The following is a 25,449-nucleotide window of genomic DNA, read 5'->3' as shown; positions in this document are numbered from 1 at the left end:
AAAGCTGTGAATTCAAAAGCTCATTAAAAGCTTGAGGCTTCACTATATAAATATATATATATAGTTGGACTAGATGATCTCTGGAGGTCCCTTCCAACCCTACCATTCTATGATTATACGATTTAAAATTACTAAAACAGTATCCACCAGCAATTCACATTGCAGCTGGGTGCTCCAGTACCTAAACTATACATAAATACTGCAACAGATAGTGATCAAGTCTCTTTAGTTGTTACTTTCTGTGTCTGTTCTTGGCTGTTGTTCTTTTCCATGCACAATCAGCTTCTTTGAGAACAGAATGAAACTTGCAATTCCTCTCTGTTAACAGCAGCAAGAGAAAGCAGGTTCTTTTTCAGTAAAGAAACTTTCAGGCATGGCCAGTTTCTGTAGGGGCTGAAGGGATACAAATAGCTCTGGCACAAAGACTGCTAAACTGGATGGCCTCAGATACAGCGTCTGTGCTGCTTGTATGCGGTTTGCTCTCCGTAGAAAGTCATAGCAGAAAGCAAGCTGGAGCAGGGTCTTTTGTATGGCAGCTATGACCATAGTTGTCTTGCAGCTCTGGAGAAAAAGAGAGAGCCTGTGAAGGTACAGCATAGCTGTGAGGCACGCACAGTGAGTAACCCTGGTCAAATCACACCTCCCAGTCAGTGTGACAGAACAGAGCACAAGGATTGTGACTAAGTACAGCTGCAGCAATACACGGTTTGCGAAATATCTGACAGCTTGAGGTGCTGGGCATGTGGAAAAATAGCTGATGGTCAGGAGATAAAAAGCAAAGCTATACCTCATTGCTTTTCAGACAGGACAAAGGACCAATTATTAATTAATGCAGCAACCTGGCTGATGGAGGTGGGACTTTTCAAATGCAGACATAGTCCAGTCTCCTGCTATAAGGTATATAGCAGGATATATATATATTACCTTGACACAGGTAAGCCAGGGTTCTTGGACAGTTTCTCTTTGTGTAAAAAAAAGAAAAAAAAAAAAATCTCATCAACTTTTGGAACTCGCAATAACTGCATCAAGTCCCACTAGGTAGCTGTGGGTTTTCCCTTCCCACTGGTAAATTTCTAGCCCTGGGAGGTTTTAAATATGATGCTGAATCTCCCTTCATTTTACCCCATAAATAAGCAGCACCATCAGCCTTTAAAGTACTTTCTACACCCAGGGGCTTTATTTTATGGCATTTTTGAAATGGATCTGAGTTGCTTTTTGCAAGAAGTCCTGGTGAAGCATGCTGATATCTTACCTGCAATCCTCCAGCCTTGCTTCCCAGAATGTTAAATGTCAGGGCTCTCCTTGTCACATTTATCTGTATGACCTTGCCCCCAAGATGGCTGTGGAAATTGCAGGAATGTTTTACAGAGACAGTTGTTAGCCTACTAACAGCATTAGCTGCTGGGGTTTTTTCTCCCTTTTTTTTTAAGCAAAGATAATTCTGTCAGCTGGATATAACTACAGAGTGGTTGTACTGCAATTGTTTGCAAGCTGGTAACAGTCCTTTCTGACTAGAAGCTGTTAACTGGAACTCGGACTTCAGAGGTGTTGTGACATGCTGTTGTCCTGATGTGTCGAGCAAAAAGTGCTGTCTTTTGGAAGCCTGAGTGTACATATTGCTTCCTGTCAAGGTTTCAGAGTCTGGCAACTGTCTGCTTTGGCTTTTCTTGCCCTCAGAGCCAAACTGCTTACCACTGAGCTGTCACATGCTAACTAATGTAGGCAACCACCCTCTCTCCTTTCTGATTTGCTACAGGACAACGGCAATCTGTGCATTGCAAACTTCATACACATCAGTGCACTCTCCCCTACCAGCTGTGCTGTACAAGAGCTTTTTTTTTTTTTTTTTTTACTTTGAAGTGCTTCTGCGCCAACATTGGTGTGATAAAACAAAGCATGACTAAACTGGGATGTGCTCGCAACTGAGAGCCAGGTGGAAAATGCTTTGCTCAATATGAATACAGGTGTTACATGCTAAGTCACAAAAGCATTTGTGAAGCTAACTCCCATTTTTCCTTGGAGCTCAACTCAACTTCAATGCCCTGTTTGTCTCAACTTGTTCCAGGTTGCTATGTAGTGTAATACCATTACATAGATCAAATGCATACCAGTTTGTGTCTGCACTTTTTTTCTAGTGGTAAACAATGGAAGTGAGGGTGGGCCTGGAGCTCACACAGGCTCTGTCCTCTTGAGTGTGGCAGGATGCCCTGACACTGTACTGATATCCTTCAACTGTGGGCAGAAGTTCAGTTCCCTTATGGGTCAGTTCTGCTTTCTCCTCAGAGTACAAACTTGTGGCACAAGAGCATGAGAGTACAGGTGAGCTCCTCAGGGACCTAAGTGCTACAGAGCTCTGAGACAGACATGTCCTGGAAAAATGTTCAGAGTCCAGTGTTGAGCTACTGGTGTACTCTGTGCCTTGTGTAGGGAAGGCAGGGGTCCCAGCATTGGGTACTTGTCTGGATCTTGTCCTTTGAAGTTATGCAGGGACTCACAAGCCTGATCTGCTGGGTGTTCTCCAAGAACAGAGAGGTAATCAGGAGGCAGGTCTTTCTGTCCCTGCTGTCTGGGGCCTTATCATGTTTAGGCACAAACAAAAGGGCCAGGTTGCTCATATAGCTGGCAAGAGAGCCAGCTTTCACATTTCAGCGTGGCATGAGTGGATATGCCAAGCTTCCCATGGAGCTACTACTTACCACAATTCTACCAGTGTCCTCCAATCAGCCTGGATTTCCTGACGCAAGGCAGATTTTATCTCAGGGTGTGTGGTAGCTTGAGGTGCTGTGAGGATGGCAATTTTGATGAAGAGGTACTGCAGAGCATGCAATCCTGATACACTGGAGATAGTGTCAGTGACACTTTCACCTACACCTGCTGCAAGCCAAACTGCCTGGCTGAGCACTGCTTCCCATGATGGACCTAGCAGAAAAATGATCTGACATCAGAAGAAACTCTTTCTGCTTCTGAAGTATCAATAAAAGGTGGGTTTCCTGTAGTGCCTTAAACATGATAGATTTCCTGTACTGATTTAAACAGCAATAATGAAGAGACCTGGTGTCTGATGCAACCTTGGCAGAAATAATGGTCAAAACAGGAAACAGAAGGCACTAATGAGCCCAGGACAATATCCAAATTGGGGTAATATCACTCCTTCACCAGGATCATTACTGAGAATGGTAGTAGTCTGGAGGCACATGATTTAGCTGCATAGGCAGAAGAGTCCAAACAGGACAAAGAATTAGGGAAAAAAAAAAAAAAAAGAGTATTCCAATTGGATGAGCATGCTTGCCCTAGTTTAATTTTGCTGCATGGAAAGATTTTACCAAACGTTTCAGGCCAGAAAAACACTGGCATTGAACAACAGTTCTAACAAAATAAACAAAATCCTCTTTTGTTCACTAGTCTAATTCCAAGTTTTCAGGAATTCTGTGTTTTCTCAAAATCTGCTTTGAGAGAAAGAATATTTCTTAATCACAAAATAAAGGCATAAAAAACCCAATCATTTTTCTTTTAGGTCAAGAATAATTTTCAGTCTGAGCCTGAATATTAAAAATGTCATACTAAATGGCATCTGTCCTGAAAATTTGAAAGTTTGTGAAAGAAGGCGGTTATACTGACAGGTGTTTCAGAAACCTCATTAATGAAGTCCTGAAATGAAAAAGACTGAGAACAATTTGGCTTCTTGTCTGAGAACAAATAACACATAACACTTCAAAAGCAATGAAAGACCAATCACCCCAAGAACTTCAGACAAAAAAGAAGGATTGTAAAACAGGAGTTAGATTTCTTTTTGTCATTGTAAACTTTTAAAACATATCTCTAGACAGAAGTGTCTGAAAGACCACAATTATATTTTGTAGCGGTTACTAAGGTTTCAGGATTTTTATACACTTGACATTAGCAAACAAAACCTTTTGAATGTCTTCACCTTAAAATAGCTCCTTTAGGAATCTGTATGTGTTCCAGTCAAGGTCGTTCTTCACTGTTACTGGTCAGAAATTACTAGAGAGACCAGGTGTTTCTGAACCTCAAAATCTTTTCATCCAAATGAGTAAATTTTTAAAGCCCTTCAGTGACAATGCAAACTACACGTTTGAACATTTTGTTTTCCTGAAACTACTCCAAGTGACTCCAACTTCCTCTTGCATATAATGGTCTTCCGTAAAAGACAGATGCATATAATCTCAGCTGTAAGAGCACGTATTTGCCAGTACAGTACTGCTGCTATTTGAGGAAAATGGCTTTGCCTTACTGTATTTCTTTTCATCATCCTTACTTAGTGGCAGATCAGCTTCTGATAATGTGGTTACTCAATCTTACCCTGTGAAATTACAATCCATTATCTCGTTGGGATATGTTCTTGGAGGGGGATTAAGAAAATGCTGTCAGTAATACATATACTCAGTTGAAATTAAGTGAGGACACAAAGTAAGCTTACACTGCTGCAAAGTACAGGGTATCAGCACCTGTCCTTTACTAATCCACTCAGTCCTCTCACTGTGAAGTGGCACGATAACATAAAGCCACATGAAATACGTGGAAACTTTCTCTCTGACCATGCCTTGATGGCTCTCATCCACCCAGGTCCTGCCTTGTTGCTTGTCTTGCTGCTGGGCATGAGAATGGGTGCTGAGATTGACAGGGAGCTCATCACAGTGGCTTTCCTCAAGTAAGCAGTGCACAAAGCCTGTTGTGAAATGTTGCAACAAAACTAAACATTTGGAAGCAAGTTTCTAACCTTTGTTAACCAAAGTGCCATTTTGTTAGGCAGAATATCACACCGTCTCAAGGCTGATCTATGGAAACATTGCTTCTGAGGCAAAAATGTGTCATAGGTACCCTCAAGTTCAGGAACTGCAGTGCCTGGTGAAAGAGCTGCAGGAAACTGTGAGTAGGCTCTGTAGTATTAGAGGGGAAGAAGTGGAGAAAGATAGAGGCTTCCGCAATCAGGTGCAAGCCTCCAGTGAATCCAATAAGTCATGGACCCTGGTTACAAAAAAAAGAATGACAAAGGCCCGTCTTCAAAGGCCTCCTTCTAGAGTGCCCACTACAAATAAGTATGAGGCACTGGTGACAAGGGACTTTGACGGGCAAGCTTCAAAAGGGGAAAACCCACTAAAAAACCCATCACCTGCTCCACCTGCAATAGGTAATGGACATCTTAGGAAGAGGCAACAGGTGCTTGTTGTGGGTGACTTGCTGCTAAGGGACATTGAGAGACCCACCTATGGAGCAGGTCGGGAGTCAAGAGAGGTATGCTGCCTGCCTGGAGCCAAGATCAGGGATGTGGCTGAGAGAGTGCCACGGCTCGTCAGGGATGCTGGCTACTACCCTTTACTTGTGTTCCATGTAGATATGAATGATGTCATGAGGCATGACATCTCCAGGATCCAGATAGATTTTAAATCCTTGGGGAGTTAAAAGGTAGAGGGGCTCAGGTTATTTTCTCCTCTATCCTGTTCACTAGAGATAAAGGAGGAGTTTGCAATGGAAAGATCAGCCAAGTGAACTCCTGGCTGAGGCTGGTGACAGCGGGAAGGCTTTGGGTACTTTGACAATGGATCCTTCCTTGGGGACTACAGCTTGGTAAGACGGGATGGGATTCATCTCTCCTGTAAAGGCACTGGAATGTTTGGGAGTATACTAGCAAACTTAATAAAGAGGTCTTTAAACTAAGGGACTTGGGGAGTGGGGGGAGAAACAACATAGAACAAGCTGTCCCCTCTAGCTGGGAAACAGGGCAGGACAGGCAATGCAATGATAAGTGCCCTTCATCTGCACACTGGACTGAGATACGGAAGGTTGACCACCCTGAGAAAGAGACAAACCGGGGAGGAACCTCCTGCACCTGCCCAGGGAAACCTGTGTGTTTGAGCAAGCCCCTGCGCTGCCTCTACACCAATGCACGCAGCCTGGGGAATAAGCAGGAGGAACTGGAGATGTGGGTGTGGATGTGGGGCTACGACCTCATTGCAGTCACAGAGACGTGGTGGGACAGCTGCCATGACTGGAGCACAGCCATGGAGGGTTATGTACTGTTCAGGAAAGACAGACTGACAAGGTGTGAAGGTGGAGTTGCTCTCTATGTGAGGGAGCAATTAATGGGTGGGGATGAGGAGCGGGTAGAGTGCTTATGTGTAAAAATTAATGGGCAGGGCAAGGCAGGTGATATTGTTGTAGGATTTTGCCACAGGCCACCAGATCAGGAGAAGGATGTGGAAGAGGCCTTCTACGAACAGCTGCAGGCTGCCTCACAGTCGTGGTTTTTGCCCAGCCGGGAACAAAGAGCCGCGAGGGTGCTCGCTCACTCCTCCCCTCCCGGTGGAGCGGGAAGGGGAACCAGAGAAAAAGGGGGAAAACCCGCGTAGGTTGAAATAAGAGCGGTTTAATAGAACAACAATAAGAAGAAACAGGTTCAGGGGGAAAAAGGAACAGTTTTAACAGTAAATGAGAGGATATACAAAAGTAATGGTGCGTGCCACGGCTGCTCACCACCCAGGACCCAACGCAACCCCTTCCGGCTGGCAGCCCCGCCTCTGCTCCCAAAGCCCCACCGCTGACTAGCTCCCTACCTCTATGTACTGGGCATGATGTCAGTATGGTATGGAATACCTGTTGGTCAGCCCAGGTCAGCTGCCCATGTTGTGCCCCTTCCTACTTCCTCATCAAAGTTAACTCTATCCTAGCCCAAGCCGGGACACTCATGATCACAATCCCTGGTCCTTATGGGGGACTTCAACCACCCTGGTATTTTCTGGGATAGCCACACAGCCAGGCACACGCAGTCCAGGAGGTTCCTACAGATTGTTGACAACAACTTCCTGTCACAGATGATTGAGGAACCAGCAAGGAAGGGTGTGTTGCTGGACCTGGTACTGATGAATAGAGAGGGCCTGGTTGGAGATGTGAAGGCTGGAGGCAACCTTGGCTGCAGTGACCATGAGATGGTAGAGTTCAAGATCCTGTGTGGAAGGGGCAGAACACAAAGCAGGACTGTGACCCTGGATTTCAGGCAAGCTGACTTTGGCCTCTTCAAAGATCTACTTGGATGGATCTCACGGGATAAGATCCTAGATGGTAGAAGTGACCAAGAGAGGTGGTCAATCTTCAAGCACCACTTCCTCCAAGCCCAGAATCAGTGTGTCCCAATGCACAAGAAAGGAGGAAAAGGAGGTAGGAGGGCTCCATGGATGAGCAAGGATCTGCTGGGACAACTCAGGCAGAAGGCAATCATCTATGAGAGGTGGAAACAGGGGCTGGCTTCTTGGGAAGAGTATAGGAACATTGCCAGGGCATGCAGGGGTGCAACTAGGAAGACTAGAGCCCCTCTAGAATTAAATTTAGCCAGGGATGTTAAAGACAGTAGTAAGGCATTTTTCAAGTACATCAGCAGCAGAAGGAAGGCGAGGGGGAATGTGGACCTGATGCTAAACAGAGGGTGCCCTGGTGTCTGAGGATGCAGAGAAGGCTGAAGAACAGAATGACTTCTTTGCTTTAGTCTTTACGGCCAAGGCCGACTCTTGGGAAGCCCAGTTTGACAAGGATAACAGGAGGGCCAGGACAGCAGAGAACTTTCCCTGGGTGGAAGAGGAAGAGGTTAAAGACTTGTTGGCCAAGCTTAAGGCTCATAAGTCCTGAGGGGATGCATCCTAGAGTGCTGAGGGAGCTGGCTGATGTGATTTCTAAGCTTCTCTCCATCATTTTTGAACAATCATGGAGGACAGGTGAAATGTCTGAGGACTGGAGAAAGGCCAATGTCACTCCAGTCTTCAAAACGGGCAGGAAGGATGACCCAGGAAATACAAGCCAGTCAGCCTCACCTCCATCCCTGGAAAAGTGATGGAACAACTCATCCTGAATGTTATCACTGAACATATGAAGGATAAGATGGCTATCAGGGAGAGTCAACATGGCTTCACCAAGGGGAAATCCTGTTTGACCAACCTGATATCCTTTTATGAGTGCATAACCGGCTGGCTAGATGAGGGGAGAGCAGCAGATGTCATCTACCTTGACTTCAGCAAGGCTTTTGACACTGTCTCCCACAATATCCTCATCAGAAAGCTCAAGCAGTGTGGGCTGGATGAGTGGACAGTGAGGTCAATCGAGAGCTGGCTGAATGACAGAGCCCAGAGGGTGGTGATCAATGGCACAGAGTCGAGTTAGAGGCCTGTGGGCAGTGGAGTTCCACAGAGATCGGTTGAGGCCAGTCTTGTTCAATATCTTCATCAACAACCTGGATGAGGGGACAGGGTGTACCCTCAGCAAGTTGGCTGCTGACACCAAACTAGCAGGACTGGCTGATTCCCCAGAAGGCTGTGCTGCCATTCAGCGGGATCTCGACCGGCTTGAGAGTTGGGCAGAGAGGAACCTCATGAGGTTCAACAAGGACAAGTGCAGAGTCCTGCATCTGGGGAGGAACAACCCCATTCACCAGTACAGACTGGGGATCGAACTGCTGAAGAGCAGCTGTGCAGAGAGAGACCTGGGAGCCCTGATTGATAATAAGCTAAATATGAGCCAGCAATGTGCCCTTGTGGCCAAGAAGGCCAACGGCATCCTGGGATGCATCAAGAAGAGTGTGGCCAGCAGATCAAGGGAGGTTCTTCTCCCACTCTATGCTGCCCTGGTGAGGCCTCATCTGAAGTCCTGTGTCCAGTTTTGGTCTCAGCTCAAGAGGGACAGAGAACTTCTAGAGAGAGTCCAGCGCAGGGCCACCAAGATGATCAAGGGTATAGAACATCTTTCATATGAGGAAAGACTGAGGGAACCGGGGCTGTTTAGTCTAGAGAAGAGGAGATTGAGGGATGATCTTATTAACATTTATAAATATCTAAAGGGTGAGTGTCAGGAGGTTGTGACATCCCTCTTTTCTATAGTAGATAGTAACATGACAAGGGCTAATGGGATGAAGCTGGAACACAAAAAGTTCCACTTAAACATAAGAAAAAACTATTTCACCATGAGAGTGAGGGAGCAGTGGCACAGGCTGCCCAGAGGGGTTGTGGAGTCTCCTTCCTTGGAGGTCTTCAAGACCTGCCTGGACATTTTCCTATGTGACCCGATCTAGGTGAACCTGCTTCTGCAGGGGAGTTAGACTAGGTGATCTCTAAAAGTCCCTTGCAATTCCTACCGTTCTATGATTCTATGAAACATTTGTTGCCATTGAAAGGCAACATGTGCATAATAATGCCGTATGTAAGATTCTGCAGGTAAAGGTCAATGGAATTTTCCTTAAAAGTAGTTCTTGGACAAGTCTGGGTGACATTTCTTTGTCTGCTTTCTAATAACACTTTCTAATCTTTGTCTCCAAGAAACAATGGTGTACCAAGCGTATTGTCTACGTAAGGGCTTCAACATGATCAACATTAGTCTCCTTGCTTGATGATCTGCAAAATGCCAAGACTGGCTTAGAAATCATGGACTTTGTTGTGAAAAAAAGAGTGTCTTTGTTTCTAGACCCTTTGAGGTCAAGTTTCCAGACATTTCTGTATGTTTCTAAGGGCTACACATTTATCTTTAAGAAAAGATTTTATTTACATGAAATAAAATAAGAAAATATGTTTTTATTTAAAAAACCAGACATTTCACATAACATTTCACACTGTCAGGTAATTCTAAATGCCATGTATTTAGGGAAAAAGACCATCACATGCCTCGGATCATGAGAGTTAACGTCAGGAAGAGCACAGTTTGCATTGATTCAATTTAAACAAGAACTGAAAATTCTGTTACACATCTGTAAATATGCTATTTATTGTCAATAATAGTCAAAGATTGATCTAGGAGGTCACCAAAGTTTCCTCTCTTCATCACCTCTGGAGCATCTCCTCAGGCTTCTTCTGTGCTGCAATCTAACTGCTGTCATTTACAATATGTCCTGCCTGTCATCAGATTTGAGCCCTGCATTCTATTTTGGTAGGGAAGTAGATGTGTTTGTGTGCGGCAGGGGCTGGGGATGGAGGTTTTACTTCATACTTCTTGCAGATAGAATTACTGTACATGCCTGCTGCCTTTGCTTATGGCATGGACTATCCCTGTGGCCAGTTTGAGTCAGCTGTCCTGGCCATGCTCCCTCCCAGCTTCCTTTTCACCTCCAGCCCACTTGCTGCAGGGTAGGGGAAGAGGCAGAAAAGGCCTTGGTGCTGTGCAAACACTGCTTGGCAATAACCAAAACATCCCTGTGTTATCAATATTCTTTTCAGTATAAACCTAAAACACAGCCCTGCACCAGCTACTAGGAAGAAAATTAACTCTATCCCCACTGAAACCAGGACAGATAGTCAGCAGTAAAAACTTCTCCTGCAGGGACAAGGTGGGTACTAGAGACCTCTGGGCCCTGCTTGCAAGTTGCTCTCTGGACTCTCCTTTCTCACAGACTCTGAAGAACATGGCCTGAGGCTTGTGGGTTTTGGCCATGTAATGTTACCATTGCACAGCTCACAGGGTCAGAAAGGCTGTCATCCTTTGCTGGGAGTCCTGTCAGTATAACCAAATGAGAGGAACATTGGTATATATCACTTCTGTCCTGTCCCTTAGCACTGTTGAGGTCTAGTTCTGACTTCAGCATTATTTAAAATAGCTTTAGGACTGTTTCATGTTACAGTCAGTGCACTCTCCTTCTCTGCCTTTCTATCCTGTCCATTACTTATTTGTTAAAGATTTAGCTTTAGGAGAAAAGATTAAAAGTACTCAAGTAGATTTCACAGCAACACTGCAGAGTTTCTTCTAAGTGGCTTTTTTTTTTTTTTTTTGGTATGTGTGTGTATGCACATAGAACTCTAGAGCTTTAAATTGATTTTGAGGCTGCTAGGTTAGGCATGAGCAGGCAGAGAAATCTCAGATGTTCATTAAGACGTTTTGGTTTTTTTAAAAATTATTATTATTTGTTGTTTTTGGTTTTTTTTTCACCATGCAGTCTTTATATACAGTATTTAGGAATAAGAGTATCAAATGCCACATACTATACACTGCAATCTGTGTTCTTTGTTCCCAACAGCGATGCTCACAGCTTAAATTTCTGTTATGCTTCAAAGCAGAATTCTAGATGTTATGATATAGATAACAGAATGAAACCAAATATTTAAAAGCATCAGCCCTCCAAATAATCGAGTAAACCTATTCCTAAACCTTCAGCCAGATGAAGTCAGATGCCAGACAAACAAATGATTGCTAATGATTTTCCAAATTAATACATTCTATCAGTTTCTTAAATCCTTTCTTGGACAGCTCAGTAAAAGGAGACTGAAACCATAGCTGCACTCCTGCCTGACTCTGAATGTTAAATCTGAGACTGAACATGTTCCTGTGTGACCTGACCTAGATGGACCTGCTTCTGCAGGGGGGGTTGGACTAGATGATCACTAAAAGTCCCTTCCAACCCTACCATTCTATGATTCTATGAAATGGGGAGATGTGGAGCAGTGCTGATGAGATCCGGTCCAGTAACAGGCAAATGGGCTGCATCGCCATTAGGCAAGGTGGTGAGACCACGGGACATGGTATGTACCATGTCAACATGTTGGTACACACCTCCTTTAGAGAGAGGATCTCACTGATTGTTTACAACACAGTTGAGCCCTTGGTCCCAGTCTCCTCCTCCTGCAAAATGAATGGCAGAATCTCAAGTAATGGGACAAGTGAAGTGAGTATCTGTGACCTTGGGAATCCGCTCTGCTTCAGGCTGCATGATCTGCAATACTGAACCCCCACATACTTTGGGGTTTGGAGTCTTGTGCCTAGGGATCATTGCTCAGTTCTTTGGCATCACAAAGCCTGTGGGAAAGGAATAACCTTACTTCCACCAGGCATTTGAAGTGTGCAGGATAAAAAAGCGACATGTGAGTGGCTGCTGACAAGCATTTGAACTGGCAGAGATGACCCTCTGTTGATGACTTAACAGATGACATTCCACAGACTGAGACTCTCTGGGGGAGTACAAAACAGGACCAAATATGAAAAGGAACTTCAGAAGTGCCTCAAGGCCCCAGCTGAGATCTTTTAAAATCCCTTTGTGCCAGGCTGTCTGAAAACAGTACAGTGCAAGAGAGCCTCACACAGATAAGGCATGTGGAATGGGAAGGGAAAAGCAGGAAAAACAGCAGTTTCCTAACAGCTAACAGGAAATTAGTGTCACAAGCAGAAACTGAATGCTAAGTCTTAGTCCCTGCCCAGAGCTTTGGAAGCTGTTTTGTTATGACTTGCATGGGTTGGTGTTTGTTTCAAGATATTGTATTAGAGGGGTGCAAAAAAAGTCTACCATAGGTGTTGCTTTTGTTGTTAAAATATTAGTAGTTCGGTTAACTAGCAATGATAGTCCTGCAGCATGCTTTGAAGACAGACATACCCTCCCTCCTGCAAAAAGTGCCTTTTAGAAGGATGGCTTAACAAAATGCCTACCCATCTGCCAAATGGCTCATATCAGCCCAGTGCAATGTGAGGTGTGGAGGCAGAGCCACAGTTTGAGAAGTGCTATGCCCACCTTCATAGGCCCTCGAAAATATCAGCCCCTTATATGGCAGAAAATTCAGTGTGAGTTGAAGCTGTTAGAGATTATTTAATTCTTGCTGAGTGCTCTTTGACTCTTCTCAGAGGCCCAAAATGAAACCAAGGTCAGGGACTAAATGACTCCTGGTTACTAGCCCTGCCACAGCAGATCTCTGGGAACAGCAGCTTGTACCCATGTAATATATGGATCAATAGATCTGACCATACCACTGATCTCTTGTCCTTGTGTGTGAGGACTTCCCATCTCCAGCATGAGTGACTGAGATGAAGTAAACATAAATACATCGAAAGGGAAGATGTGCCTTTTGTCCAGTAATAACAATTTCCCCTGTATGTGGACTTTTACATAGAATGGGCTTAATTGCTTCACGTGAGCCAGAACATACAAACCTATTGTTGACATTTCAGGCAAGTACATCACTTGTCACATTAATAGCAAAATCTCCACTGCTTTTATGCATCTCCCTTCTAGAGCTTAGTTTATTAGTGGTAACTCTATCACTGATTATTTTTGGTAGAGTAGCTGTCACCCACCTTATATGCAAGTAATATGTTTGCTGTAGAAATGATGCTGCAGTCTAATCCTAGACTCATAATTTAATACAGAGAGGAAAGGGCCAGTCACCTTCAGGGAAGCCCTACTAGTTTGCATCAGAGAACAACACTCTGTAAAGAGTGTTGTTTATAAAAAATGAATTAATCATATGCAATTTCATTTGAAATATGACATAGAATCATAGAATCACAGAATGGTAGGGTTGGAAGGAAATTTTAGAGATCATCTAGTCCAAACCACCTGCAGAAGCAGGATCATCTAGATCAGGTCACATAGGAACATGTCCAGGCAGGTCTTAAAGACCTCCAAGGAAGGAGACTCCACAACCCCTCTGGGCAGCCTGTTCCACTGCGCCCTCACCCTCATGGTGAAATAGTTTTTGCTTATGTTTAAATGGAACTTTTTGTGTTCCAGCTTCATCCCATTACCTCTGGTCCTGTTGCTAGCTACTATAGAAAAAAGGGATGTCCCAACCTCCTGACACCCACCATTTAGATATTTGTAAACGTTAATAAGATCTCCCCTCAATCTCCTCTTCTAAACAGCCCCATCATATGCAACAAATGAAATTGCATAGGATTATTTTAGATTGAAAACAAAAGTGGTTTTGTAAGCAGAGTGCAGATATTCAAGTGTTCATTCGTCAGTAACAAAATTCTGATAATTTATATATCTGCAGTAAATCAAAAGAGTTTTTTTCAGCTCAGAATCACAGAATCACAGAATCACAGGGGTTGGAAGGGACCTTCATACAGTCCAATCCCCTGCCAAAGCAGGTCCACATAGATCAGGTCACACAGGAACGAGATCAGGTGGGTTTTGAAGGTCTCCAGAGAAGGAGGCTCCAAAACTTCCCTGGGCAGCTTGTGCCAGGGTTCCCTCACCTTCACAGGAAAGTAGTTTTTTCCTTGTGTTTAAGTGGAATTTTTTGTGTTCCAGCTTATGGCCATTACCCCTGTCCTGTCACTGCAGACAAAGTTGTGTGGTCACTTTTATCTTATGGAAGGGTTTTTTTTCACTTTATTTCCACACACACACACACACACACACACACACTCTTACATACATACACCTATGTGTGTATGTTGACACTTTTAAGCATCTGTCTCAGTAGATAACAGTGGAATTTGATGCATTCATTCCTGATTCCTTTGGGGCTCTGGAATGTCAGGATCTGTCATCTTCTAATGGGGAATTTCTAGATATGATGTCTCGAATGTTGGTTTAAATAAAAATTTAAAAAATAGCTGCAGCGATACAGCACATTGCAATAGTGGGTTAAATATAGACATGGATTACAGAGCCATTGTTTTCACTCCTGCTAAATAAGACAGTACTCTTAAAATGGAATGCCACTTGACCTTTTGTGTCTCATCAGTCTGTGATTGTATTTAACTGATGCAGGGAAGAAATATTTTCCCATTGGAACTGTCCCCTTTTGATATGACGATCACTACTACTGGGTCACACCATGAACAAGAGGCAGAAACCCAGCGCTCCAGAACACAAGAGGGATCCTACAGCTCATGGAGGAGCTCTGTCCATGTCCCACAATGACACACGATCTTTTTTCAACTTCTCTCAGCTTGTCCTCTCTGCTGGCCAACTCAAATCACCACCAGTGCTCAAACATTCAAAAATCACTTACTTTGAAGTGGAAATTCTTGATGTGCAAAGCAAGAAGCAGATCTGCATTGTGGACAAGGTGAGTGTATTATTGCAGCTTGCTGGTGATGTGCCTTGTTCAAATGATGCCAGTTCAGGGACTGTTTTCACTCTGTCGTGCTCTTATTCCATAATAGAAATACTTTTGCTCTTTTCTCTGGTAGATGCTCAGAACTTCTTGTTAGTCACAGTCCTTGGCTATTTTTTCTCCAGGATTTTTACACATAATCCAACACTGGTTTCTCTAGACCTCCCGGCTGCTCTGTGGACTCAAACTATGTCCTTAGGCTGTGTCTTGATACTTAGATTACAATGTTTACTTCAGGGCGTGATACTTAAAGATATACTTCTGAATGGATATGCATTTTTAATATATTTGTAAAGCTTAGCATCTCTGCAGTGCTGTTGGTTCTTGTTGGTATCTAAACATACTCAGCTGTGCCCTACTTACCAGTTTGGGCAGGAAACTGGCAATTTAAACAAAGACCCAAAACCAAACAAATATAGGATCTTAGCTAAGAGAGGGACCTTTTTTTCTGATTTTTTTTTGGTCAATAAAAAAACATATAAACTACAGTCAAATTATATAAGTAGGATGAGAGGACCGAGCAGAAAATAAGTTTACAACACAGTAAACAACAAAAACATGCTTCATAAATACTTTCATCACAGTTTTTGTGATTCAATGGCCCTCAGCAGAAGTACTGGTCTCTTGTGTACCATGAAAATGAGAATCCTAATCTATTTAGAGCACAAGATTTTTCAGTAACATAGTAGAGTTTTGAGACTTACAGTTTGGCTGGAAAAAAAAAAAAAAATTCCCTTATCCTCACTGGCAACAGCTGGAACCAGTGGATAAATTTGCTTCAAATGTTTAATTTAATTCTTTTGAAATATGCAGGGTGCAATAGTACCAGATTTCCAGTGTTCTCAATGGTTTAAAGGATGTTTTTGCAATTTGTATGCCTAGTTAAAGGTAAATGTCTCATTTGTTCCTTCTTAATGGGATAATATTTTTTGAGTTTTTTTTAAATCTAGCCAAAGGGAAAACATATACAAAATGGTCAAACAAACACGATGATAATATCTGTTCTAATGATAATGTGTGTGTTATTTAATTTACTCAATGATATCTACAAAGTTATTAAAAAGGGTTATCTAAATACTGTACTGAATAAGGTTTCCATCAAAAAAAAGACAGTCTGTTTCCTCTCATAAGTTTTCCCATTGCATCATTAAAAATAATATATTCACAGAAACAAAATTAGAATTTGAATTTTATTCTGAATTTTGATGAGCCTGAACATTACACCTTCTCCAAACTGCAGACTCTGCCCCTGTAGTGGTGGAAAGTTACGAGCGGTGATTGCAAAGTGTTCTCTCTATAGAGATAAAATACACACAGCAGCAATAACAACTGTGAACTGAAAGTGTCTGCTCAGGAATCTATATTCAATTTACATGGCCATGGCCAGCAGAATGGACCTTCTATTTATTTATTTATTTATTTAGGCATAGTACCAAGGGATTGATGCAAGTATAGTGCAAGTCTGAGATTTCCAAGAATGCCTAAAGAATTTGGATTCTGAATGAACATTCACCTGGCTTTCTAAATTCCTTAATTTGCTGTGATAATCCCTTCCTAAGGCAATCCTGAAAGTACAGAAATTGAGTTCCTTGTTTTCATGAACGCTTGTTAGTATTGGTGAAATTCATTTCAGTTAGTTACTACAGCAGAGAAGAGATCCTTTTGCTGCATTATGCATAATATTCTGCTTAATTAAATATCAAATCAATACAGACCCAAAATTTTCTGTTTCTTAGATAATTATGATTAGCTTGATTTCTCAGAGTTGCATGTAATTACTACTTTTTAGGATTTATCATAGGAGAGAATAGGAACTTTACATTTAAAATTGTATATATTTACATCCTTATTGCACATTATTAGTTGTTCAGACTATTGTGATTTAGTAAATTCATTTGCAATATTCTCAGATTAATAAATCTAAAGGGACAAACTATTCTATAATGGCAAAAAGATGACCCCTTTCTTTCTCCATCTAGTAGAAACTCAGGCAGAGTGCTTAGGTGACTAATGCTATGTGGTTAAAGATCAGAGGGTGAGTTTCTATGAGACTCCTGCATATGCATATGAATCCCATTGAGATTAGAGTGTGTTCTGTAAAATCTGCAAAATTATGATATATTTAACTAGATATGGTATTTAGAAAGATGACTTTCTAAAGGCAGTATCAGGGATTTAGAAGAGATGTGTTGAGCTGTGCCATCTTGAGCAATCAATTGACATCAATAGGCTTTGGATCCAGCATAAGCAACTGCAAATTTATTCTCCACCTGTAAAATGAAAATCACAGAATCACAGAATCTTAAGGGTTGGAAGGGACTTTGACAGATCACCTAGTCCAAACCCCCTGCCAGAGCAGGACCACCTAGAGTAGGTCACACAGGAACTTCCTTTGGCTTCTGTAACCATCTTATACTTTGAGGAAGGATCAGTCACTTAACTGAATTGAGTGGTTCCTATAAGGTCTTGATAGTCTGTTAGATAGGCTTAAAAGAACAGAATAAATACATATTTGCTTGGTTTTTAAGCCTGAAAGGTCCATTCACATAATACTGCAGGCTTTTCCACAGTCAGGAAGGGCAGGAAAAAAAGATTTTGAAAGTAGTACAAGAGAAAAAACCCAGACATTTTGTTCCATAGTCATCCCCTCTAGGAACTGGGTCTTAAAGAAAAATACCTAACCTTGCAGAACTTTTAAGTAAATTCACACGAGTCAGCAACACTGGCAATAAGGTTTGCACATGTGCACTTTGAACATAAATTCTTTACAGGAGTAAAATTTCTTTTATTTAATATTATCAGCTTGCTTTGGGGACTTTCTCTGCTACGGATATGACATTATGCAAGTAGTTTGGTGCACATGAGCTTTTCCAGTGTGTTACTTAAAGAATGTAAAAGAGAAATAATACCAGCATGACATCTTTTTCCCTAGATTTGCTCTTGGTAAAGAAATTAACTCTGAGGTGAGATGTCATGGAGAAGAGGCTTCCAATTTTGGGAGTGGGGAGAGAAGGGGGAAAACACAAACCTGTCCTGTTTTTTCCAATTATTCCACAAAATGTCCCTGAACTGACAGGTACTAGCAATTTATAGACAAAAGGGGACTGCCTTTAGCAGCTGGGAAAATGGCTTCAAAAAGGAGTTAGTAGGGAATTTAAACTTAGGCTACAATCCTGCCTACCTGTCATAGAATCACAGAATCTTAAGGGTTGGAAGGGACCTCAAAGACCATCTGGTCCAACCCCCCTGCAGAGCAGAACCAATTAGAGTAGGTCACACAGGAACCCCTCAAAAGCAGTATATAAATGCTCAGAGGAGGTACCCTGGGACTATACACCTGTAAGCAGAGCTATCTACTCTGCTCTAGTAAGGCTGCAACTGGAATATTGTGTCCAGTTTTGGGGTTCCTAGTTCAAGAGTGATAGAGAATTTCTAGAGTCCAGCAGAAGGCTACCAAGATGATTAGGGGACTGTAATGTCTCTCTTACACAGAAAGGCTGTGAGACCTGGGTCTCTTTAGCTTGAAGATTATGTTGACCATAACAACACTTATAAATGCCTAAAAGGCAGGTGTCGAGAGGATGGAGTGAGTCTTTTTTCTGTAGCTCCCAGTGACAGGACTAGGGGTAAAGGGCACAAGCTGGAACTCAGGAAGTTCTACTTGAATATTAGGAGAAACATCTTTCCTGTGAGGATGAGGGAGCCCTGGCACAGGCTGCCCAGGGAGGGTTGTAGAGTCTCTGGAGGTTTTCAAACTCACCTGGATGTGTTCCTGTATTACCCGATCTAGGTGAACCTGCTTTAGCAGGGGGGTTGGACTGGATGATCTCTAGAGGTCCCTTCCAACCCTACCATTCTGTGATTCTGTGATCCACACTCTGATGTGATTCCTGCAGGAGGAGAGAGGGCACAGAAGTGGCTTCCTGATCTGCACATTGACCACAAGAATCCAGGCTTCCTTCCTTCCTCCCTCCCTCCCTCCCTCTCATGCACAACAAAGCCTGGCTGTACGCAGAGCATCTTGCCTGATCTGGGATCCCTCTACAGCCCAAGGAGAGGATTTCTAATAATAGAGAGGCAAAAGGCAAAGGTCTTACAAGAGCTGGTGGCTGAAGGCCACAAGTAAGCAAATTTAGCCAAGAAATTCGACTCATATTTTGACAGTCAATCAAAGGGTGTTAATTGGGCAGATTGTGGGTGAATCTTCAATTCTTTCAACATACAACTGTATTTTCAAAAAAATATTCTATAGTTGAAACATGAGCCATACAGGTTTCTTTCTCAAGGGTGAAAGAAGTATTCAGCAAGGACTAAATCTCTTCTTTGGCCAGTGTAAAACCACAGGTGAGCCTGGATGATCACAAGTCCTTTTTTTTTCTTTCAAAATTTATTATTTTTTGTGGATAAAATTGTGTGACTGAAAGGAGAGACGGCATGTAATTAGTGATTTCTTAGAAATATTTTCAAAGAAAAAGAGTTCTAAAACATCTAAGGATTTTTTGTTACTGCCAAAAAGCTATAAAAAACAACAGAACATGCAACATTCATCAAGTCTTAAAAATGAAAGAAAATAACTCCTTTTTGTATTTTTAAACAAGTAATCCACATTTCTCACTGTCAGTCCCAAGTTACGAAAAATACAAAGCTACTAAAAAATTGTTTTACTTGCACATTATTCCAAAAGCTTGGTGTAGGTTAAAGTTATCAATATGCAGTGATGTGATTTATAAACACTGTTAAAGCAACTCATAACTGTTTCTCTTACAGCATTCATTGTATAGCATTTTTTCTTCAAATTAACTTGTAGTAAAATGTATTTTCCCCCAAGCACAGTCCATTGTAATTGATTTTGCATGAGCTGCTTTTAAGGCAAAAAGTGTTACACAATATAGTTTTTACAGCATAAATCACCTTTGGGGAAACCAGCAGAGAAAGCTTTTTCCCATCAAAAGCTTCAGAGCTCAGTAGTTTCATGCTTATACGATTTTGCAAGTGAAGCTATACGCAGAGGTGCAAACGCAGGCTTTGGCTGCTATGCTGTGGCTCTCCTTTCCAGAAAAGTTCTTCAGAGCTACTGAAGAGAGCTTGCTTCCTAAGGTGTGCGGGAAAGAGCCCCTTTCCTTGGTGCGCTCCAAAGAAGCAGCAAGGAAGCTACTTTCCTACTGTTCCTTCAGCCCTTCATGCACCCAGTGCCCTCCCACTTAAATATCTTTGCAAAACCCAGTTACAGGTAGTTAAATGATGGTGGTTAATGATATATATTGTAGGCACATTTGACTGTATGCTTGTGCACATAGACATGCTGTGCAATGCCTACAATGAAAGTGTGTGAACGTTGTTATTTTTTCCTAAATTGAAAGACCCTTGTGTAAAGGCCTGTGCTTTTGTTACACATTTTTGTCTTGCCCAGCATAACACAAGTCTATGCATCAATCCAGTCACTTATATATACAACTCTTCTTGCTGTTAAGCATCACACAGTATGTGATTTATGACATCTTTTGCCAAAATTGAGTTAGGGCTTATTCTGATTTCTCTGCTAGGCTTGTCTGTTTCTGGGGGAGTTCAAAAGCATTTTTGTTTGTAAAGCACCTAAACCAATAGCATCCTGGTATTTGCACACTGTGGCTGAACAATACAATGGATGTACATTGACAAGACAGATACATCAGAAATGGTCCCTCGAGCATCAGAAACCTCTTAGACTCACCTATGGGTTGCAGCTCTGTCACAGAAAGTGAGCAGCCAAGAAGTACGGTCATCACCAGCTCTCTTTTACATAGTTATCTCTGGCAAATAAAAATAACTTCGCACATCATAGCTTGGAGGTTAGACATACCACATTCATTTTAGGTGAGCAAAAGTAATCACTAAAGTAGGCAATGAAACTGTGGAAAGGAAGTCTCTGCAGTATCAGGACATTGCCTTTTATATTAGACTCTCCTCATTTCTTTCATTCTAAGGAAGTAAAGAAGTCTTTTTCCAGGAAAGATATTAATATTTTTATTGCCTTGTATAGTCTTTTTCTTTTCTCCTCCTATATCTTGTAATTATAAAATTTCACTTCACAAGAAAAGGAATTCTTCCCTGTGAAAAATGGGCAGAAGCTGTGCACTTCCACAGTGGCATCGTTTCATGCATAGGATTTCTAAGATGATAATCTTTCTCATTCAAGCAATCTATGGCTAGAGATGTCCTGCCTTTGATGCCAAAGGTACTCAAAATAATTAAAGAGTCAGATATGTCAAAGGAAGGTGTTTCTTGGTAAGACCACACCATGATTGAGCCAGAAATGTGCCCTCATGGCCAAGAAGGCCAATGGCATCCTGGGATGCATCAAGAAGAGTGTGGCCAGCAGGTCAAGGGAGGTTCTTTTCCCCCTCTATTCTGCCCTGGTGAGGTGTCACCTGTAGTCCTGTGTCCAGTTCTGGGCTCCTCAGCTCAAGAGGGACAGAGAACTTCTGGAGAGAGTCCAGTGCAGGGCCACCAAGATGATTAGGGGACTGAAACATCTTTCATATGAGGAAAGGCTGCGGGAACTGGGGCTGTTTAGTCTGGAGGAGATTGAGGAGTGATCTTATTAACATTTATAAATATCTAAATGGTGTATGTCAGTAGATTAGGGCATCTCTTTTTTCTATAGTAGCTAGAAACAGGACCAGAGGTAATGGGATGAAGCTGGAACACAAAAAGTTCCACTTAAATATGAGAAAAAACTATTTCACTGTGAGGGTGAGGGAGCAGTGGCACAGGCTGCCCAGAGGGGTTGTGGAGTCTCCTTCCTTAGAGGTCTTCAAGACCCGCCTGGACATGTTCCTATGTGACCTGATCTAGAGGAACCTGCTTCTGCAGGGGGGTTGGAATACATGATCTCTAAAATTTCCTTCCAACCCCTACCATTCGGTGATTCTATGATGCTGAGTCTCACAAATGAGGAATTTCCACCGCAGTAAGTGAAGGAATACAAACACAGAATTGGCTAGATGCATGCTCATTGTTGTGGAAATCCTGGGTTTTTTTAATTTCCTTCCGGAGTCAGGATTTAACAGCGTCTTATGTCTTTTACTCAGTGTTTTCACAGAATCCAGCACAATGGGGATCTGGTCCCTGCTGGGAGGCACTGCAAGAAAATACATTACATTCACAAACATATTATACGTTCTATGCGTTTTCTTGCCTGTAAGAATTGAATCTTATGCCTACCCCTCAGTGCTTGAGGTGATGACAGTAACAATTTCTCCCTCAGTTATTAGTTACACTTGGAAAAGCGGGTAAACATGTTCAAATATAGTTGAAGAAATGCATCTCACTAATTTCTTCCTGCTCTACTAGAGATTTATTTTAACATCAACATAACTACAGATAGTTTCAGATTAAAAGAAGCAACTAGACATCTTCATTTCTGCTTGATCTTTGCTGTCACCATCCTTGTTTCAATGTGTTTTTTTAAATCAAATACCTGGAGAAATGTCCTTTGATTTATCTAGAAGAGAATGGTGAGGGAAGAAGCTGGCAACTTAAGGGCATTAAGCATTTGTAAAGGGATAATTTAAAGAATTACAGAAGCTACAACAGATGACTAACAGTTCAGCTGATACTAATATTCAAAGCTTAGCAATACCTTTAATTGACAGGTTTGATACATCTCTTACTTAGAAAAGTCTAAGCCTGGAGTGAAGAAAGAATGGATTATAACAAATGGCTTAAAAAATTAAAGCTGATTATTTAAAAAAAAAAAAAAAAGAATTCTTGAGATTTCTGGCCATCAGTAAAAGCCAACTTGCTACCAGAGCAGTCAATATTGCCAAAAGTGTATCTGTAGAGACAGATTCCCAGTCAGTGTGAAAATGTCCTCTTTCCTGACAAAGTTATGACATTTTACCCAAGTTGTACATTTGCATTATTGCATCAAAGATAACTCGCAGATTACTGCAAATTATTAATGGACCGGAACAACATAAGACCTTAGGGAGCTGTAGGTGTTTTATTAGTCTAATAGTTAATTAGCCCAATGCATGATGGAAATTTAGGTGTTTAACAGCATCTCATATGGGCATTATTGTAGCATTAAAATACTGCTGTGCATGATTTATTGATCCATCAGGACATGCTTCACGTTCTTTCTGAAATCAGACCTGTGATTCTTCACAAAGTACCTGAAACATCTATAAATGCCTAGTACTATATATTAATACTATCATTACATGTGCCTACATTAAAATCCTTAAAATACAACCTTTCCTTTGTTTAATATACAAAGATCTTTGCTACATGACAACAAATTGTAGCAGTAGGAGAATCTGTACCAGAAGTACAGCAAGCATCTCTTCATTGCACTTGCTATTGTGAAAAGTACTTAAGATTTCTGACTTAGATGTCTTAGGTGTCTAGTTCTTCCTATTTATCACTCAAATTTCATAGAATCACGGAATAGTAGGGATTGGAAGGGACCTTTAGAGATCATCTAGACCAAACCCACCTAGATCAGGTCACTCAGCAACTTGTGCAGATGGGTTTTGAAAACTCCAGAGAAGGAGACTCCACATCCTCCCTGGGCAGTCTGTGCCAGGGCTCCCTCACTCTCACAACAAAGTACTTTTTCCTCAAGATTAAGTAGAACCTTTTGTGTCCCAGCTTTTGTCCATTACCCCTAGTCCTGTCATCAGACATTACAGAAAAAAAGTGTTGTCCCATCCACTTGATGTGCACACTTGATGTGTGTTGATGAGATCGCGCCTCAGCCTTCTTTCATCTAGGCTAAACAGTCCCAGGTCTTGCAGTCTTTCCTCATAAGAAAGATGTTCCAGTCTCCTGATCATCTCCTGTTCCTTTCTGCCTCTCAGCTTTGTACTGCCCTACATGTACCACAGACAACTTGCAGTCTGTCCAGCTTTCTGTGCCTACTCTCCCCAGCATAATGTTGTATCTCCTGGACAAATTTAAACCCAAGCCAGTCTCAAAAGATACCTTAGTTCCTGCTTCTCTAACAGCAGCTGGTGGCTGGGCAGCATTATGTTTTGGAGCACAGAGCACATGCCTTCAGGCTGGCCAGCAGCCAGCTGTCAGCTCAACATGCACCTTCTGACTGGGCCATTGATAAGTGCATGGCAGCAAAACAGCCTCAATTTCTTTATAAGTAGAAAGTAAGGCTTTATTATCCCTACTACTCATAGAACCATTTGCCTTGCCAATACATGTTCCCTTGAGAATATTCTTTGGAATTGGTTGATTGCACTCTTGTTTTTTATTTTCATGTGATCCCCCAAACACTTTGTGACTGTTGAATTTCTTGGGTGCACTGCTTGATTTTAAATGTTAGCAGTCTGCATAAGTATAAAAAAACAAACATAAACCTCTATGGTTGTTTGAAAGAAAAGAGAAGAGAGGTTCAGAGATTTCACAGCTAAACTGTATCCTTAATCTGTGCTAGGACTGGCAATCAATATTCAAACAAAACCCTAAACCTCACTACCCTCCCAAGAAACCAGTTGTTGGGTTTTTTTTTGTTGTTATTGGGGTTTTTTTGTTGGTTAGTTTGTTTGTTTTTTTAAGTTCCAATATTTTATTTTTCAAATTAAAGTGAAAAAAAAAAAAAGTATTGAATTTTTGATCAGTTGGAATTTGGGAAAGATTGTATTACGAAGAATTTTGGAAAAGTCCAATCTGTTTTGACACAACAAACATTTCATTTTGAATGCAATTTATTTTGCAATTTAGTAGTGCATTTCTTTGAATACTATTTCCTATTAAGTTATTTTCCCTGGCATGAGAGCCATGTGCTATAATACTTTATATACTATCATGATTGATGTATCATAAAATAATGCAAAAATAATGAAAGTTACATACTAATGAGAAATAGCAAGAAATGAAAGTGATACAAAAAAATCATTTTTTTCAGCACATTCCTGAAGCAGGATTTTTTTTATCTTAAAGCATTTTCTAGTAAATCTTTAAAATTTGAAGTCAATACAAATTTACACATCCAGAGGTTTGCCAGAACCATTCCATTTCCCTGGTAGAAAAGTGTTGTGACTTGTGCTTCCTGACTGGTTCTGCTGTTAAGCTCTCAAGGTGAATACGACAACATTACTTGCCTTTAACAAAAGGTCAGAAGGTATGAAAGTATACCAGTTCTGGTCAAATTTGCTCAGAAATAGGTGAATGTGATCAATTCTGTAAACTGAGGGATGGCCTGCACACCTTCTGCCTGCTAATGGATCACATTCTTGTTACTTCCAATCTCACCTTTAGCAGAGAGAGAAAAAGCTCTTACTGGTGTCTGACACTTTTTCAGAAAATTTCTTGCAAACAGAGAGGGATTTTTTTTATGTAAGTACCCAGCTAACAGTACAAAACCAATACAACATCTTCAGAGACAAACTTGGCTAGTGTAAATTGACATGACTTCACCCAGCAAGCATGTGGTTGTGTGTATTCTTAGATAATTTGTCCCATAGTCAATGGAAATGTTAGTCAGTTGGACTATCTCAAATGCCAAAGTTCACACGAGCACATAATCTAGGAGATTGCTGAGTGATACCACCCTCAACTCACATATACTGGAACTGACTTGAGCCAAAACCATGGTTGGATATATCTCCAATTTCTAGAAATACTGGCTTGAGATCAG

General features: G+C 41.7%; 1 protein-coding gene across 1 annotated transcript in view; it reads left to right on the top strand.

Moving 5' to 3' along the window:
- Positions 1-14,534: 14,534 nt before the first annotated feature.
- TECRL (trans-2,3-enoyl-CoA reductase like) overlaps positions 14,535-25,449 on the top strand; it is a 68,330-nt gene continuing 57,415 nt past the window's right edge. Inside the window, exon 1 of the mRNA XM_010195924.2 lies at positions 14,535-14,768. Coding sequence (XP_010194226.1) covers positions 14,535-14,768 — 234 coding nt within the window. The remainder of the gene's footprint in view (positions 14,769-25,449) is intronic.

The sequence above is a fragment of the Colius striatus genome, chromosome 3 (genome assembly GCF_028858725.1).
Source record: "Colius striatus isolate bColStr4 chromosome 3, bColStr4.1.hap1, whole genome shotgun sequence".
Taxonomy (NCBI): domain Eukaryota; kingdom Metazoa; phylum Chordata; class Aves; order Coliiformes; family Coliidae; genus Colius; species Colius striatus.
The sequence above is the reverse complement of the archived record's forward strand: the minus strand, read 5'-3'. Positions and strand labels throughout refer to the sequence as shown.